Here is a 14,924-nt window from a genome sequence, read left to right on the forward strand (position 1 = left end):
TAGCAGTTATAGAAACTGTGGAGGTGTAAAAGTTTAATAAAAAGCTTACTTCTCCCAACCACAGAAATATGAAGTTTATTAAATATGAAAACTGCCTAATTTGTAGTTATTTGTACCAAGATTATTTAATAAGTGCTCCTTGCACAAGAACAAAAACTAGGTACAGTTTTTCATTCGATCAAACCTTGGTTTCTTACCTTGGAAAGTATGAAATGTCGCATAAGAACAAAGATGATAGAACTTGAAAGTCCTGACAGCAATGGAGATATGACCCAAGATGCAGCTACAAATAGAAAAAGGTAAATAGTCATAAAAAATCCAAAACTATCATAGTCATCAACAACACTTGACCAAGATTATTAAAAAATACCTTCAGGTTTCTACTTCATTTTTCAAACATGTAATGAAGGTTTTAAAATTCTGTTACAGAGATAAGGCAACTGTTGTAATTGAAGTTTTATAAAATCAATTTAAATCAAAGTGCTCTGTGAGCAAACTCGTGAATTGACACATGATTTTTGAGATTATGTTTAATGTTATCTGGTTTAGGGAATTTTGTGGTTGATTGTCATCTAGAGTACGAGCAGTAGTTCAGTGTTCGCTAATGTAGCAAAGAAACAAAGTAACGTTGGGACAAGAAGGCATTACAATTGAAATGATCATGCTATTACATTTAACAAGGTGGATGATGTCATGTGTTTTAAACGTCTATCATTTTTGTTTCTGGTTCAAAAGAAAAGGTTGGAAGTAAATGTGGGTGAAAAGTGAAATTTACTGTCTTTCGTTGTAAATATTAGAAAATCAAGGCAATACTGTCTTAATGAAAACATTAACGATTCCCTCTTTATCAAATGAGACAAACGGGAACGAGTTTTGAGTGATATAACTAGGCCAAGCCTGCCACCGTCATTTTAGATCTCCGCCTGGGTAGATTTAAGTCACGTGCTAGGCAACGTATAATCAATAACAAGATAGAATTTCATTTCAGGCCTATTTATCAATTTTGTGGTGTGTAACTTTCGCATTTTAGTACGTTGTATATATGTTGAATCTTCAAATTGTCTTGAAACTTACGAGAAAATTGTTCTTTAAAAATTCACTGAAAATCGGTAGCTAAAATTGTTTGTCTAAGTGTTATTTGATTTTCGTGTTAACTTGTTATTTAGTCAGTCGCCGGCATCTTTTGTTGCTTCACACAGGAAAAACACACGCGACGAAACGTAATGATCAATTTTGTCCTCAATCTCACGCTATAACAGAAAAAGCTTTTGAACATCTGTAAACTCCGAGCGCTTCGCAGTAAGTGATATTTTCAATGAATCTTCGGATTGTTTTCAAGTTCAAGGATTGTAAATTACAATTTTATGAAAAACGAAGGTTGTTGTTATTTCAGTGTGAATCCTTGAATGCTTGCCAGTCGCTGGCGCCGCTTGTTGAAACTAAAATGAAAAAAAAAAACTCTTTTAAGATTATCATTGGCTTCTTTTTCACCCCACCACTATTCTTAGCAACAAAGGTCGCCATTTCGTCTGTTTATTGCTCGCCAAAAACTATCAAATGTACTCAAAAGCCTAAAATCTAAAAAAAGTTTACAGGAATCGACCAATCGAGCGAGCGAGCGAGCGAGCGAATGCTATTCCCCACATCGTATCTATAACTCGCTCTTGCGCATGCGCGCAATTCACGAGTTAAAAAGGAATCTAGTTTGATAAGCTCTATGTTTTACAACAACTGACTAATTCTCTCTACTAAATCCTTGGATCAATATCAGTATCTGGGCAACTGCCCACCTACCCCTCCCCTAACCCAATAACAGTCAATTGATGACAAGTTAGGGTGAATGTTAGGTTAGGGGAGGGGTAGGTGGGCAGTTGCCCAGATACTGATATTGATCCAAATCTTTTAATCATCCACAACTGTAATCAAGAATGATGGATTTCTTTAGGCTAAAAGACTCACCAATGAGTCCAAAAGTCTTCCACTTGACTCCTGCAAGCCCATGTGCCACTAATGCATAACCCATAGTAGCACCAACAACACTGTGAGTCCCTGACACAGGAAGGTTAAAAAATGTTGCAACTATCAGCCATATTCCTGTACCACTGAGAGCACTCAGTGATCCAATCATAGCCAGTTCTTCAGTACCATTAAAGGAGTTTATATCAATGATTCCTTTCCTTACTGTGTCTATGAACAAGAAAAACAAAAGCTTCAATATTCATGTCCCTTTAATAATTTGGTCTGAAGGATGATATCAGTGAGTTATCATTTCTTGAAAATTAGACTTAATTAAGTAAACTAACCTGAACAGTTTTTGTTGTGATTTTACAAATTAGACTTCAAAATTGCAAGAGAAGGAAAATGGGTAAGGCCATTTATATCACAGTAATCTGATCCACTTGAGCTATCAAATTAAAAGTGCTGGTGAAGTGGAAATAAGTGACTAGCAAATCAAGCTTACATAGAAGATGATTTCTGGACATTGTTAATAACATATTTAAACCAAGTGCATAAAACTAAAAAATTTCAGAACATTTTTATTTTTAGAGCTTAGACCAATCCCGAGTTAAAAGTTTTTTTTGTTCTCTCACAGTTCTAATATCACCTTGAGCAGTCACATTGCAGGCCACATTAGTGAAGTTAGAAATTTGAAAACTGGTGTTAATCATTCTCAGTTAACCCCCTTGTTGATTACTCTTAACTATGATGTGATCTCTTGAGCTATTCTGTAACCAGAAAAATTATTATTTTATGGCTGCATTTCATGAATATTTATTAAACCCAGAATAGTGTTCATTTAGCTTAAAATTGTGACCTTGTCTGACACAAATCTAAGTAACTTGCATCCTAATTATCAAAATTACATGAAACAGTTCACTGAACATAAAAACATATTCATTCAGCCCTTCCAACCACTTTGGAAATTACATTCGTAACGGTCAAATGTGAAACCTCAAACTTGCAAATTGCAAACAATAGAAGCCACGTAATGACATCTTTCAATAACTCCATGGCAAAAAGAAAATAATCATGTCAGAAGGACAAGAATGTTTTCACAAAAGTTTTTTTCGGTTCTTAAAATAATTGAATGTATCCTCAAATGCTTAAAAAAACCACTCAGCTGTGGAGATGAATGAATCGGATCAGTGAACACACTTGTACTCTGAGCTGCTATTGTTGTATGGAAATACTGGAAACTAATATCAACTTCCCTTAAAAAACAATCATTTATTATGTAAACTTCCAGGGCCATTGAAGATGAAGTTTGAAATTCATATCGTGTTGATCAGTAAGCTTAATCTCACGATATTCGAATTGTTCATGGGTTGAGGCAATATTACGATCATTGTTCAACACAATCAGGACGATTTTCGTACAAAAACATCTGCTAATGAGGAGTATGCCTAAGATAATGAAATCACCCCTTTCCATAAACATTGAAAATTAAAAGGGTCAGAGAAGCATCTTGAATACATAATAAATTCATCAGACATGGTGAAACCTCCAAGGTCAAACTTAATTAAGGTCAAACACTCTCTTCAGTATCCTGTGATGGCCGTTACCTGATACTCTGGCTCCAATGAGAACTGCTCCGGACAGTTCAAAGATCGTTGCAATAATGCAGGCTTGCCGGAGAGTCAACACTTTGGCTCCCACGGAAGTTCCAAATGAATTCGCTACATCGTTTGCTCCGATTCCAAAAGCCAAGACAAAGGCAACAATGAAACCCACAATAACTATCCACAAAAGATCCGGGTCCTTTGCTTCCAACATTGTAGCTTTTAACCGGACTAAAATGTAGCCGCCTGTATTCGAAGACTGGTCTCTCAATCGTAATTTCTGCTTTGCGAACCAGCCTCTAACACTAGCACACCTATCTTTATATGTTCATGAATCCCTGGATCAGCTGGCGTTGTCTAATCCAGTCAATCCAGTGTGATCAAAGCGTGGGGTAAGGTCATAAGTGCTCTAGATGACTGAATTTGTTAAGCACTGTTTCGCAAAAAAGTGCGGTCACAGAAGCACCTGCGAGCACAAATGAGCTGAAAGAAAACTTAAGTTTCGAATGATAAAACTTAGGATATAATCAACGCTCCCAGCCGAACAAGGGTGGAGCAAAACATGAGAGCAAACACGACGCAGTGCACTCTGGACTTGACATTTGCAGGACAATAACCCCCTACATCTTCGTACCAAGAACCCGCGAATTTTTGGAGATTACTCTCCCTCGAGATTCTACAGCAGACTGAAGTATCAGTACCTGAGAAACTAGGGTAACCAGAAAAAGGCTCGAAAACAGCTTTTCTAATATCCCACACGGGTTCCCCAGCCCCACCCCCGCACCGAGCTGATCATTACGCTTTACGAAGTTTAAACGCTCTCAGACCTACACAGTACATATGTGTTCGTTTGACTAATAGGTTATTGAGCAGATTATCCATTCTGTTTGTAGAGGACTCTGCATAAATTTGCTACGATGCTTGCAACTTAAAACACTCGATGATTTTTTCTAACAATATATTGACGAAGAGCTCTATTCCAGTTCTTTAAGTTAAGTGAGTTTTTTTAAGTTCAGCGATTTTTATTGGTATTTCCGGGATCAACGTTAGAAGAATGGATTTAATGGACATTTTCCGTCTCTGCACCCCTTTTTTTAAGTTCAGCGATTTTTATTATTGTAAGTGAGACCACCATTGAAATAATGGAAAAAACTTACATTTTTAGGAAAATTTTTCGTTTCTGCACCCCTTCCCGTCCATAGCTGACCGGTGTAATGGATATCCCCAAACAACTATTTTTTAGGATGGAAAGAAAACCCTAAGAAAAGGTCTTATATTTTACCTATTTTCGTAACGAAACTATTCCTCCTGATTACACCCGCGACCGAGCCGGCAAGAGCTAAAGGCTCCCTGAGGCCGTCTACATCTAGCCCCGCTCTCCAGAGTGAAACATCTTGGATTTTGTTACAATTTATATGCGGTTTGCTTTTGTATTCACTAAAGATTTACAACACATACTTCTCTATTTTAAATATCGGCTAAGAATTCAGTTATCGACTTGCTGGTGTAGTGGCAAAGCGGAGGGTCCACTTCCCACTCTAGTAATTTTCTGAAATCAGAAAATAGTTACAAATTTTACTTCACCCTTGTTTACAAAATGTAACTTAGCGTTTAAGGCTGAACCTGATATGGCTAATATCTTCACGAAAGAGTGGAAAAAAATTGCCGCAACAGCAACACAACAACAGACAAAAAACATATTTCCAGGCGGGGTGTGGGAATACCAACTCTTTCATAGATAACCTGTAATAGACCCATAATTCTTTGCGATCAGCAAGGTGTAATGGCGGACGTTAATGACGTTGTGGAAGCCACTCATTTATCTTCTGAAAATATTGACGGAAGAGCTCTTTTGCATTGAGCTTTACAGCACATAGCCATCAGATGGAAATTTATCAAGGTTGTACACCTGGTTATCCGCCTCTCCCTCAAGGCTGGGAGATGAAAGTGGACCCTACTTCTGGAAAACCATTCTTCATCGATCATAAGACGCGGACAACATCTTGGGAAGATCCGAGAGTAAGGCAGAAACATTATCAGGTTAGTAATGCTGTTTAACACCGTGCTAGGTGTACTATTGATGATGCATGTGAGTTTGATCTTGGTTTTCGTGACTCAAAATGGTCACAAAATGCTTTTCTTCGAACTAATTGAAAATGGATATTTTGTATGCTTTAATAGCTGACGTCTAGCTTGAGTAGTTCTGAAATGTCAACAATGTTGGTGGGTCTGATAGCGAAGAATTTATATAAAACAGATCACTTAAACTGATTTTATAATATTTTGGCTGAGCTAAAACGCAATAAATTGGTTGGTAACACATATCGTTACCTAGACAATGTCGTTGTACTGCATTTTTTCCTGTGTTACTTGAGGGAATATTTGTCAAAATTAAGATGCTCTTGAAAAATCTGGTCGTTAAACACATTTGATCAGAAGTGTTAGTTCAGCTGCTCTTCATTTAATTGAAAACTTTGTGAAATTTAAGGCATTTTTTTGGTCATAGTGACGTGTTGTATTACGTATTACCTGTGTGGCTGATCCAGAATTTGTTTACAATTCTGATACCTTTCACGGAAGTGGAATTCTAAGTATATTCTTTTACAGCAATAAATATCTTCAAAGACCGAACAAGTTTTGGCGCAATGTGTTGTCTGTTGATGTGTTATGGTTTAGTGACTTTCAAAAATGTATGAAAGTCACCAGGTACAAGTTACAAGGTAGTGAAAGGGATCTGCAGATGATATTAGTAACCATTCACTTGGTCCAGATATCAACTTCAATACTAGTAACAACTAAATCTCCTTCATCTCCTGGAATTTTTTGATAAATCCGTATTCATGTTTACAGCCAGTCTAGCTAGTGTCTTGTTGATTCTTGCCAAGTTATTTTCACTCTTGTTAACTTTCCTATTAAAAACCAAGGTCTGTTAATGTGATGTTAAACAAATTGGCCATTTGTTTGTGTTAGTGTAACACAACAAAGGTATATATACAACAGTTTGGCTTATTCTCAGTTTGCTGAGTAGAGCAGAAGAATACAAATTCACTAAAGAATACAAAATTTGACCTGCATGAACCTAAACAATGGGAGAATAAAAGCAGACCTCTTTAACTCTTACAGTATAATCTTACAGCCCCAGAATAGTCTCAGAAATAATAATATTTGAGAAGATTATTTTGAAAAATACAGCACTATGGAAAACTGAGCAAAATGAAGGCTGTTCTGAGGCATGATCTGCATTCCTAACAAGATTAAGTAACTACATATATGTTATTCACCAGATGGGAAGTCCGTATTGGGAAAAACTGTGTCCTCTATCTTGGATACCACCAGGCCATAGGCCTCAGGCGGTACATAAGACAGAGGGCACAGTTTTTCCCAATACAGACCAACCTTGGATGGTGAATAACATTTTTATTTCTTTCTAAAACCTAACAAATGGTTTTGAAAAGAATCTGAATGATAAAGGGCTATAATTATGGCAAGATTCTCCATAAACGGAACAATTTTTGTGTGAGTAGATGGTAGAGAAAACAAGGGCAATGCAAATGAAAGAGAGTGGTTTCATCAAAACATATTTATTTGCATAATGATATTAAAAGGTGATTTAAAAGGCTTCCAAGAAAACTTCAAAACATTTTTTTAAAAGTATCTGTCACAATCTGACACCTGTCGATTTAAGAGCGCATAGGGACAAATCACATGCGCATTTTTTAGCAAACAACAGTTCTGGTTGTCAGCGTGGAAAACAAATTCAAGCTAAATGAATCTGCAATAATGAAATCTTCAATGAAAAAAGTCAAAGGATCCAAAGGAAATATTTTCCAAAGACAGTGGATTAAGTTCAGTTAACTAATCAGAATCTGAATTATCGCTGATGATAATTCTTCTTTTCTTGGGCTTCATGGACTTTGGGCTTTCTTCTTTTTCACGGGCAATGTTGAACGTGAAGGTGCAGCCTTTAATTTTCCCGATGCAAGCGCCTGAGAAAACTCTTGATTTACTGACATCTTTGGAAAGATTCACCGACAAAGTGGAGTTCTTGTGGATGCATACTGTTGATGTCTGAGTGCTTTCTTGGCTGGAGTGGCTTAAAATTAAGGACATTTTCCGCTGATGGTTGGCAGACGCTGCTTTGTAAGAATCGAGGCTCTTCAAATTTACAGGAACCTCTGCATCCATTAGGCAAGATGTATGAGTTTTTCGAACTGTGTGGTTGGTAAAATTTCCTTGCAGGCCTGCTGATTGCACACCTGTTTTCATCAGCTTACCAATCTTGTTTTTGTTGAGTGGTGCCCTCATGTACCAGATGTTGCTGCCAGGTTGTCGCCAATAATTTATGGCCTAGTAAAACGGGCTGTCAGTGCTATTCATTTCTTCTGGACAGTGACTCTTGAATTCCTTGTAATAGAAAACAGGACAACGTTTGTTGTTTGTTGCCTGCATGGTTGGATTAAATGCTCGTGTATCACCATTGCCGCAGTGGGTCTTGGATCCTCTTTCTGATTCGCAAATCAGAAATTCCTTGCACGTTTCCTTGTCTGTTTGAAGAACAATGCCTCATTTTAGTTTGCTGCTTTCATCTTGGGCACAGATTCCAAAGTGCAGTGCCAAAAACCACCAAACTGTGCATTGGAGGGCTTCAGGGTTTTCAGCACCAAATTCACTGGTGTGAAACAACAAATCTTCTTTGGCATTGGATAGTTCTTTTGCAGCATGAGGGCAATTTCCTTTTGCTTCTTCAAAAACCAGCTGTTTCTTTTTAGAAAGAAGAACTTCCTTGGACTTAAAGAATTCTTGGTCTTTGAGAATGTTCAGTTTGGAGTTCTTGTTGTTTAGATATCGTTGCAAGCTTCTTTGAAATGATTGTAGCATTGCCGGCCCATATGATCCACCATCTTTCTTCTTTATCTCCATCAGGAACTGACATATCAAGATGTTGAGCTCATCTGCCAGTATCTCTTCAATTTTCCTGGCCTCACCCACCTCAAGAAAAAATCTTTTCCAAATGTGTAGGTCATATTCTGTTTTTTTCACCATGTTTTCTGGACGTTGTGTTAAAATATACTTTTGCACACTCGCCATCATAAACTGAGCCTTTTCTTGGTTTTCTTTCTGTTGTGAATCAATATTTTCTTTGTCACTGAATTTTTTTACCGCATCAGGGTAATAAAACTCGCTCTCACTGTGGTCTGAGTCCATGCTGAAATTAATATTTACTGTAAAAAGTGAAAACTTTACATGATAAGTATCAAATTAGTAAATGAAAAGTTGCAAAGACGCAATTGATGTAATCTCATCACGCAAAGGATCAGATACCACCCATTATGCTGGGTGGATGGGGAGAATACTGCCCACTCTTGTAACCAATCAGATTGCAGGATTTGTAGAATACTGCCCGCTCACGAACTGAGAAAAAAATTAATGTAGATCTTGCCCTTCCCAAGACTTTTTAAAACATGAAATGCAATGCCTTTGTACTGAAAGTTTTTGTTCTCTGTCAAAATGGTCTTAATTTGGTTAGCTTACTCACTCTATACTGAAAGGAAAGTTCCTGGCAAGAGTAATAATCAAACAAGTAAAAGACCTTGTTGACCAAAGATACTGTTGAGTTGAGTTTGGCATGCTGAAGATTGACTGAAGTGATTTTTCTGAAGAAAGAGGAAATTTAACCCAGGCTTATAGCTGGAGCTGTGTTTGAGGAGTCCTGACATTGGTTTATTAAGAAGTGCTACACTAACTTAAAAGTGTCTTGCAGTGCAAGGATGTCTTCCAAGGATTTTAAAGAGAACTTCATGTAATCAGATATTCTTCAAAGTCTGTGATATTTCTTTTCCTTAATAACCTCCATGCTCAGATTTCCTTGATATTTTAAATGATAAAGTCTTATAACCCCCTTTTAATTTGAAGTTAGGCAACAGAACATCACAACGGGGAGGGTTACAGATTGAAATCCCTAGGGTGATGTACAAAGTGGGAAAGGAATCAGCTCAATACAGAGACCCTGTAATCTGGAATTTTATAACTAGGTTGGTAAATTTTAATGCAAATGTTCCAAAAGACAGTTTAAAAAACATTTTACATAGGCTCTCACAAAACATAAATAGCTTCTTATTCGAAGCACCCATAATAGCTATGAAAGCCCAAGATTTTGTATATTTTTAGGTATTATTATACTGTACATAAATTTCTAGATTAGTTTGAAACTTTACTTTGTCAATGAACCTCATTTTATTGACTTGTACTGAATTTTAATACCATAGGGTGATTTTACAAATTATTTTGTTTATTATTTTACATTTTATTAGTTAATTGTAGGTCCACATCAGCCTCATGGCTGCCACTTTTGTAACCTGCATCACTAAATAAAATGATCGACCTATTGATTGACTGATTGATTGACTGATTGATTGATTGATTGATTGACTGATTGATTGATTGATTGATTGATTGATTGATTGAAGTACATCAGTTATAGTCAAAACTGTTGTTGTCGCAACACAAAAGTGGGAGAGAAATGAAAAGACTGGAACAACCACATGGCCTAAATTTTATGGCATGTGCTTGTTTTGCACCATTTTTTTTTTTTTTCATCAAACATTTTTATCAGATTCTGCATGCATGTTCTACAAAACATGTATATTTTTATTACTTTGTGTAAGTGATAGATTAGTGATGGATTTTTTTCACAATGCCACACTGCTGTAGCACCTGGAGTTGAAACCAAATATAGACTATCCTCTCCTCTGTGTGATCACAAATGTGATGTAGTTTGAATGGACTGGCTATTCAAGATTAGAACATCCAAATTCCATCCTGCAATAACACTTGACAATGACTTACCAAAACCTGCACAGTTCTTATTATGGTGGTTGATTTGCTATGAGTGGAAGTCAAGAAAATCTAAACTCAGCCACAGCAGAACAGTTGTGACCATAATTAAAATATTTTGATACTAGAAGTCAAGAGCTTTCTTGCATACCATGATTTATACCAATGATGCAAGATGTGTCCTTCATGAATCAGCACAAACAGGACATAGTTTGATTCCAGTATTTAGTTCCTTGAATTATAAGATAATTAAACTACCTGTTAAATTTCTTAAAGAGAAATTGAGATTGCATTAGTAAGTATAACTTAGGTTTAGGGTTAGGAATATCAAACACAATCATCATGAATCATCCTATAATTTTTCACTTTGGAGTGAAAAGCATGGTTACCACTTCTCAGCAGTGGATTGCTCACTGAACTGAAATTCTTTTCTATTTGACAGGGACCTGGCGGATCCTTGGGAAACCAGAATCCATCCCAAACATTCCAGTTGCCGTCGGGTCAGCAATACTCTACACCAGTACCATCGTCTCCAGGTCAACTCTACCAAATGCCTCCTCCTATTTCAGGGCAAGTTTCTCAAAGCCCAGTGTCAAACCCTGGTCAACCTTTCCCAGTGTTACCTGACCAGCCAAACCAAGTGCCTCCTGGTCATTTAAATCACATGTTACCTGGTCAATCCAGTCAGATATTATCAAATCAACAAAACCAAGCTCCAGCTCCATCAAGCCAAATGCCACTTCCTCAACCAAGCCAACTGCCATCTAGTCAGCCAAGTCAAATGGTTTTCAGTCAGCCAAATCTAATGCCATCTAGTCACCCAAACCAAATGCCTTCTGGTCAGTCAAACCAAACGCCACATGGTCACCCAAGCCAAATGCCACATGGTCAGCCAAACCAAATGTCATCTAGTCAAGTAAACCGAGTGATCCCCAGTCAACCAAATCAGATGGCTCCTGGAGGACAGCTTTATTCAGTACCAGGACCAAGTCCTTCACAACCTTATGAGGCACAGCCAATGATTCAAGGCCAACCACAGCAGATTCAGAGGTCAGATTCTAGTCAACCATATCAGATACCAATGTCTGCTGCTGGTCCAACTTATGAAATTTCATCCCAGAACACCAGTCAGGCATATCAATTCCCTGCTGTTAATTCTGTGTCGGCCTTAGGTGGGTCAGCAAAACCCGGTGTTCTTCGTCAATCAAGTCAACAATATCAAGCAACACCATATCCAGGTCAACCATATCAGATGCCTGCTTCAAATCCTGACCAGTTTTATCAACCTCAGTCTTTGAATCCAAGCCAACTTTACCCTGGTCAGCCTGTGCAGAGTCCCTTGCCTCCCTCGCGAACAAGCCAAGCATACCAAACTCCAACATCAGCTCCTGGTCAACCATACCAGGTACGACCATATCAACCTTCACCTCAGAATCAAGGCCAGGGTCCACCACAACCTAATGCTCAGACAATGCAGGCAACAGGACCAGGAGGGTATCAAGCCTATCAGACACCAGGACAGGTTCCTAATCAAGTGCAGCCTTCAGGAAAGCCACCAATACCATCTGTAGTGGGTGCTGCTACTTCACAGCTCCAGCAACAGCAGCAAGTAATGCCACCCTCCCCTGTACAACCAAAGTCACCTGGAGCACAATCCTATCATCATCATCATCAACCATACCAAAATAATTATAATTACTCCTCACCTCATACACAAAGTATCCCAGGAAATAGAACTGTGAAACAAGAAAATCAAGGCTATGGCCCAACTCCTGTGGGACAACCACTACAAATGATAGATGGAAGAACTCAGTCCTATGCTCAAACTGCTCCATCCCAGGCTACCCAATGGGCTCCTCCATTTGCAAATCCTGCCCCAACCTCTGTGTATGGTCACACATCTCCTTACCCAGGTGCTCCTCCAGTGTCATATGCAACTGAACAGTCAATGATGCGGCAGTCACAACCCCAACATCCACCACCTGGTTACCCTCCTAATTCTTATGCAGTTGGTTCAGGATACACAAACCTGGGTCAACAACCAGGCTTCCCAGGCAGACAAACCTATGCACAGTCAGCTCCTCAGATGTATGGCTCAGGTTATCACCAGCCTGAACCTCGGAGTCAATACACAACACGAAGGTCACCTTTATCAGATGCTAAAATTAATTCAATCGATACACTGCTTTGTCATGCAGAGGAATTGGAACCAAGAGTTTTATCTTTTTCAGGAACCAGAGGTCAGTTAAATATTGTTTTGTCTTCCTTTTGATTTCTCAACTCAGTTACATGTGGATTGTGAATTGTATTAGATAACTTGAGATCAAGCTCGTATCAGAGGATAAGTGGGTTAGGTGCTTGTATTGTCATCATTTAAAGATTCCCAGCAGTTGAATGTACAGCTGGAGATCAGGATTGTCTTAAATTGTTTTGTTGCAAAGTTAACTGAAGGACTTCCAGAGAGGATTGCTACCAGTATATACCTCTTGCCAACCAAGTGCAGGGTCAGCCCTGTAAGTTATTGGCCAAGTTTTTTTCCCCTCAGCTTTAGGGTTCATGTGCAAAGCACTTGGTACAAAAATCCAAGCAGACACTGGATCAGTATCTTACGTTACAGACCTCAAACTCAGTAAGATATTTTTTATATCTCTGGGTTCGAATAGAAGAGAAATTTCAATTCAAACAAACTCTCCAAATTATTTGTTTAAAAGATAATGATGCATCAATTTTGAGACTCTTTCAATTCTTAATTCTTTGATTGATTATATATTTAATGATATTGCTTTTTTAAAGGTGACAGAGAGTTTATTTATCTTGATGAACAACTAACAAAACTGATTTTGGATCTTGATAAAGTACAGACAGATGGATTAGAAGATGTACGAGTGGCTCGCAAGTCAGCCATTCAAAGAATACAATTTTTAATTGATGCTTTAGAGAATAAAGGCTGAAGAAGCTCCAGAAGTCATGTAAGCCTGTCATCTGTTTAACAAGAATTCAATAAAATTATGTTATTCTAGAAGCTGTGAAGTAGGTTTGACTAGTCATAAATCGTGATTGCTCTCTGCTGTGTGATATCAATATTTTAGCAGCATTTTTTTCCTTCTTTATCTCTGTGGTTTTGAAACCAAATTACAGGATTAAACCAGGTAGGCAGCTTCTTCATGGAAATATCCCACTTTGACTTAGTTAGAATAAAATGAGCTGTACAAGACATCAGAGTAAGAGTAAATTTTGGATGTTTCTATTAAGAAGTTAGTTTTGCCCCTTGAATATTAGGTATGTCATTTAAATCTATTGGGGATGTTTCTATTAACAAGTTAGTTTTGCCCCTTAAATATTAGGTATTTCATTTAAATCTATTAGGGGCTGATAAAGCATACAGATATATATTGAAGAAACATTTCTGCTAGGAATCAGTTTTAAAAAGTATTTTACATTTTCTTAGAGGGAAGTAGCGAACATTATTTTTTTATTTCTTTTATTAACTGTAACAAGGAAACGACTAAATGTAAGGAGGACTCCTGTTAGTTAAGTCGCAAAAGTTTTAACTCTAGGTTTTAATTACAGATTTTTCTGACCTTTATACTTTGGCTGAATTTTTAAAGTGACATGTTCACTGTACTGGCTCTCAAACTGATACACTCTTCCAATTTTTTGGGGGACACAAATTTACCGTTGAGCTGCAGTCGAATCCTAATAATGGTAATGAGTTGCAGGTTACTGTCAAGATCAACATGTGACTTTTCATATGGAGAATTGGAAGTAAGTAAAAAGCTTCTCCAAACTGTTCCTAGTGCTTGAGGTTCAGTAGCAATCTTGTCATGTTTTATTTTGGAGTTAACATCTGGGCTGTGCAAACAAAAAACACAGCACTAGTAATAGTGTCCATACAATCAGTAAATTTCAAAGGTATAGCAAATATTTTACTCTTGTCAATAAACTGCCACATAGAGTAAGTGTGCTGATAATTTTAAATTAATTATTGCTACCACCACATCCTGAGGGAAATGCTCTATAGGATTCTAAGTGTGGGTGTAATTCTCAGTACTCCAAAGCCTGATCCTATTTCCAACCAAAACATGCCATTTTCCACACCCATTTCATACACCAGCCTTTAAAATCCCCTCTCACTTTCTGTCATTTTTGATACAAATTTCCTAGTAGCTTTATTGAAGGCAAATTAAGCATTACATTTTTGCAATTATTTTTCTTTGCTATCCATTCTTACCCTGCTGAGGATTGCTTGCAAACCATACCCCATTTAAAACCATGATGGTCGAAATCAATGCCTGTTTTTAAACTGAAACAATTTCCCTTCAGGCAACATACTTGTACAGCTTAAAACCTAACAGAAGTTATCATCAAGTGACTTCCATTGTCTCTGTTCAGGTTAATGAAATACAGCCATTCATCAATTCACAATAAATTCTGCAAGGGGTTTTTAAAAAAAACATGAAAAGACATATGATATGTAAAACGTTTCAACTGTATAAAACAATGTGAAATATAGTTTGTGAGAAAATAATG

General features: G+C 37.5%; 2 protein-coding genes and 1 pseudogene across 3 annotated transcripts in view; 1 reads left to right on the top strand and 2 right to left on the bottom strand.

Moving 5' to 3' along the window:
- Window positions 1-4,146, bottom strand: part of LOC113677533 (sodium-dependent phosphate transporter 1) — an 18,330-nt gene extending 14,184 nt beyond the window's left edge. Inside the window, exons 1-3 of the mRNA XM_089207715.1 lie at window positions 3,564-4,146; window positions 1,960-2,187; window positions 198-283 (exon numbers count right to left, since the gene is read on the bottom strand). Coding sequence (XP_089063841.1) covers window positions 198-283; window positions 1,960-2,187; window positions 3,564-3,774 — 525 coding nt within the window. The 5' untranslated portion in view covers window positions 3,775-4,146. The remainder of the gene's footprint in view (window positions 1-197; window positions 284-1,959; window positions 2,188-3,563) is intronic.
- Window positions 4,147-5,305: 1,159 nt separating this feature from the next.
- On the top strand, window positions 5,306-14,353 carry LOC113677394 (uncharacterized). 2 transcript variants are annotated; one of them, XR_003446792.2, is made up of 4 exons: window positions 5,317-5,600; window positions 10,837-12,634; window positions 13,188-13,673; window positions 13,739-14,353. XR_003446792.2 is itself a non-coding variant. In XM_027194211.2 (3 exons), the coding sequence occupies exons 1-3, from the start codon at window positions 5,445-5,447 to the stop codon at window positions 13,343-13,345; spliced, it is 2,112 nt and encodes a 703-aa protein (XP_027050012.2). In that variant the 5' UTR covers window positions 5,306-5,444; the 3' UTR covers window positions 13,346-14,353. The 2 variants fall into 2 exon arrangements, 1 of the variants encoding a protein (XP_027050012.2); XM_027194211.2 differs by having other exon boundaries at window positions 5,306-5,600; window positions 13,188-14,353.
- LOC149052903 (zinc finger MYM-type protein 2-like) lies at window positions 6,941-9,485 on the bottom strand (annotated as a pseudogene).
- Window positions 14,354-14,924: the final 571 nt, after the last annotated feature.

Source organism: Pocillopora damicornis, chromosome 1 (assembly GCF_964200805.1).
Source record: "Pocillopora damicornis chromosome 1, jaPocDami1.2, whole genome shotgun sequence".
In the NCBI taxonomy this organism is placed as follows: domain Eukaryota; kingdom Metazoa; phylum Cnidaria; class Anthozoa; order Scleractinia; family Pocilloporidae; genus Pocillopora; species Pocillopora damicornis.

Bases quoted from the DNA above. Each gene is read 5' to 3' on its own strand.
- LOC113677394 (XM_027194211.2), top strand. From the start codon at position 5,445: ATGGAAATTTATCAAGGTTGTACACCTGGTTATCCGCCTCTCCCTCAA. The intron at 5,601-10,836 runs GTTAGTAATGCT...TCTATTTGACAG, and splicing joins TAAGGCAGAAACATTATCAG to GGACCTGGCGGATCCTTGGG. The intron at 12,635-13,187 runs GTCAGTTAAATA...GCTTTTTTAAAG, and splicing joins ATCTTTTTCAGGAACCAGAG to GTGACAGAGAGTTTATTTAT.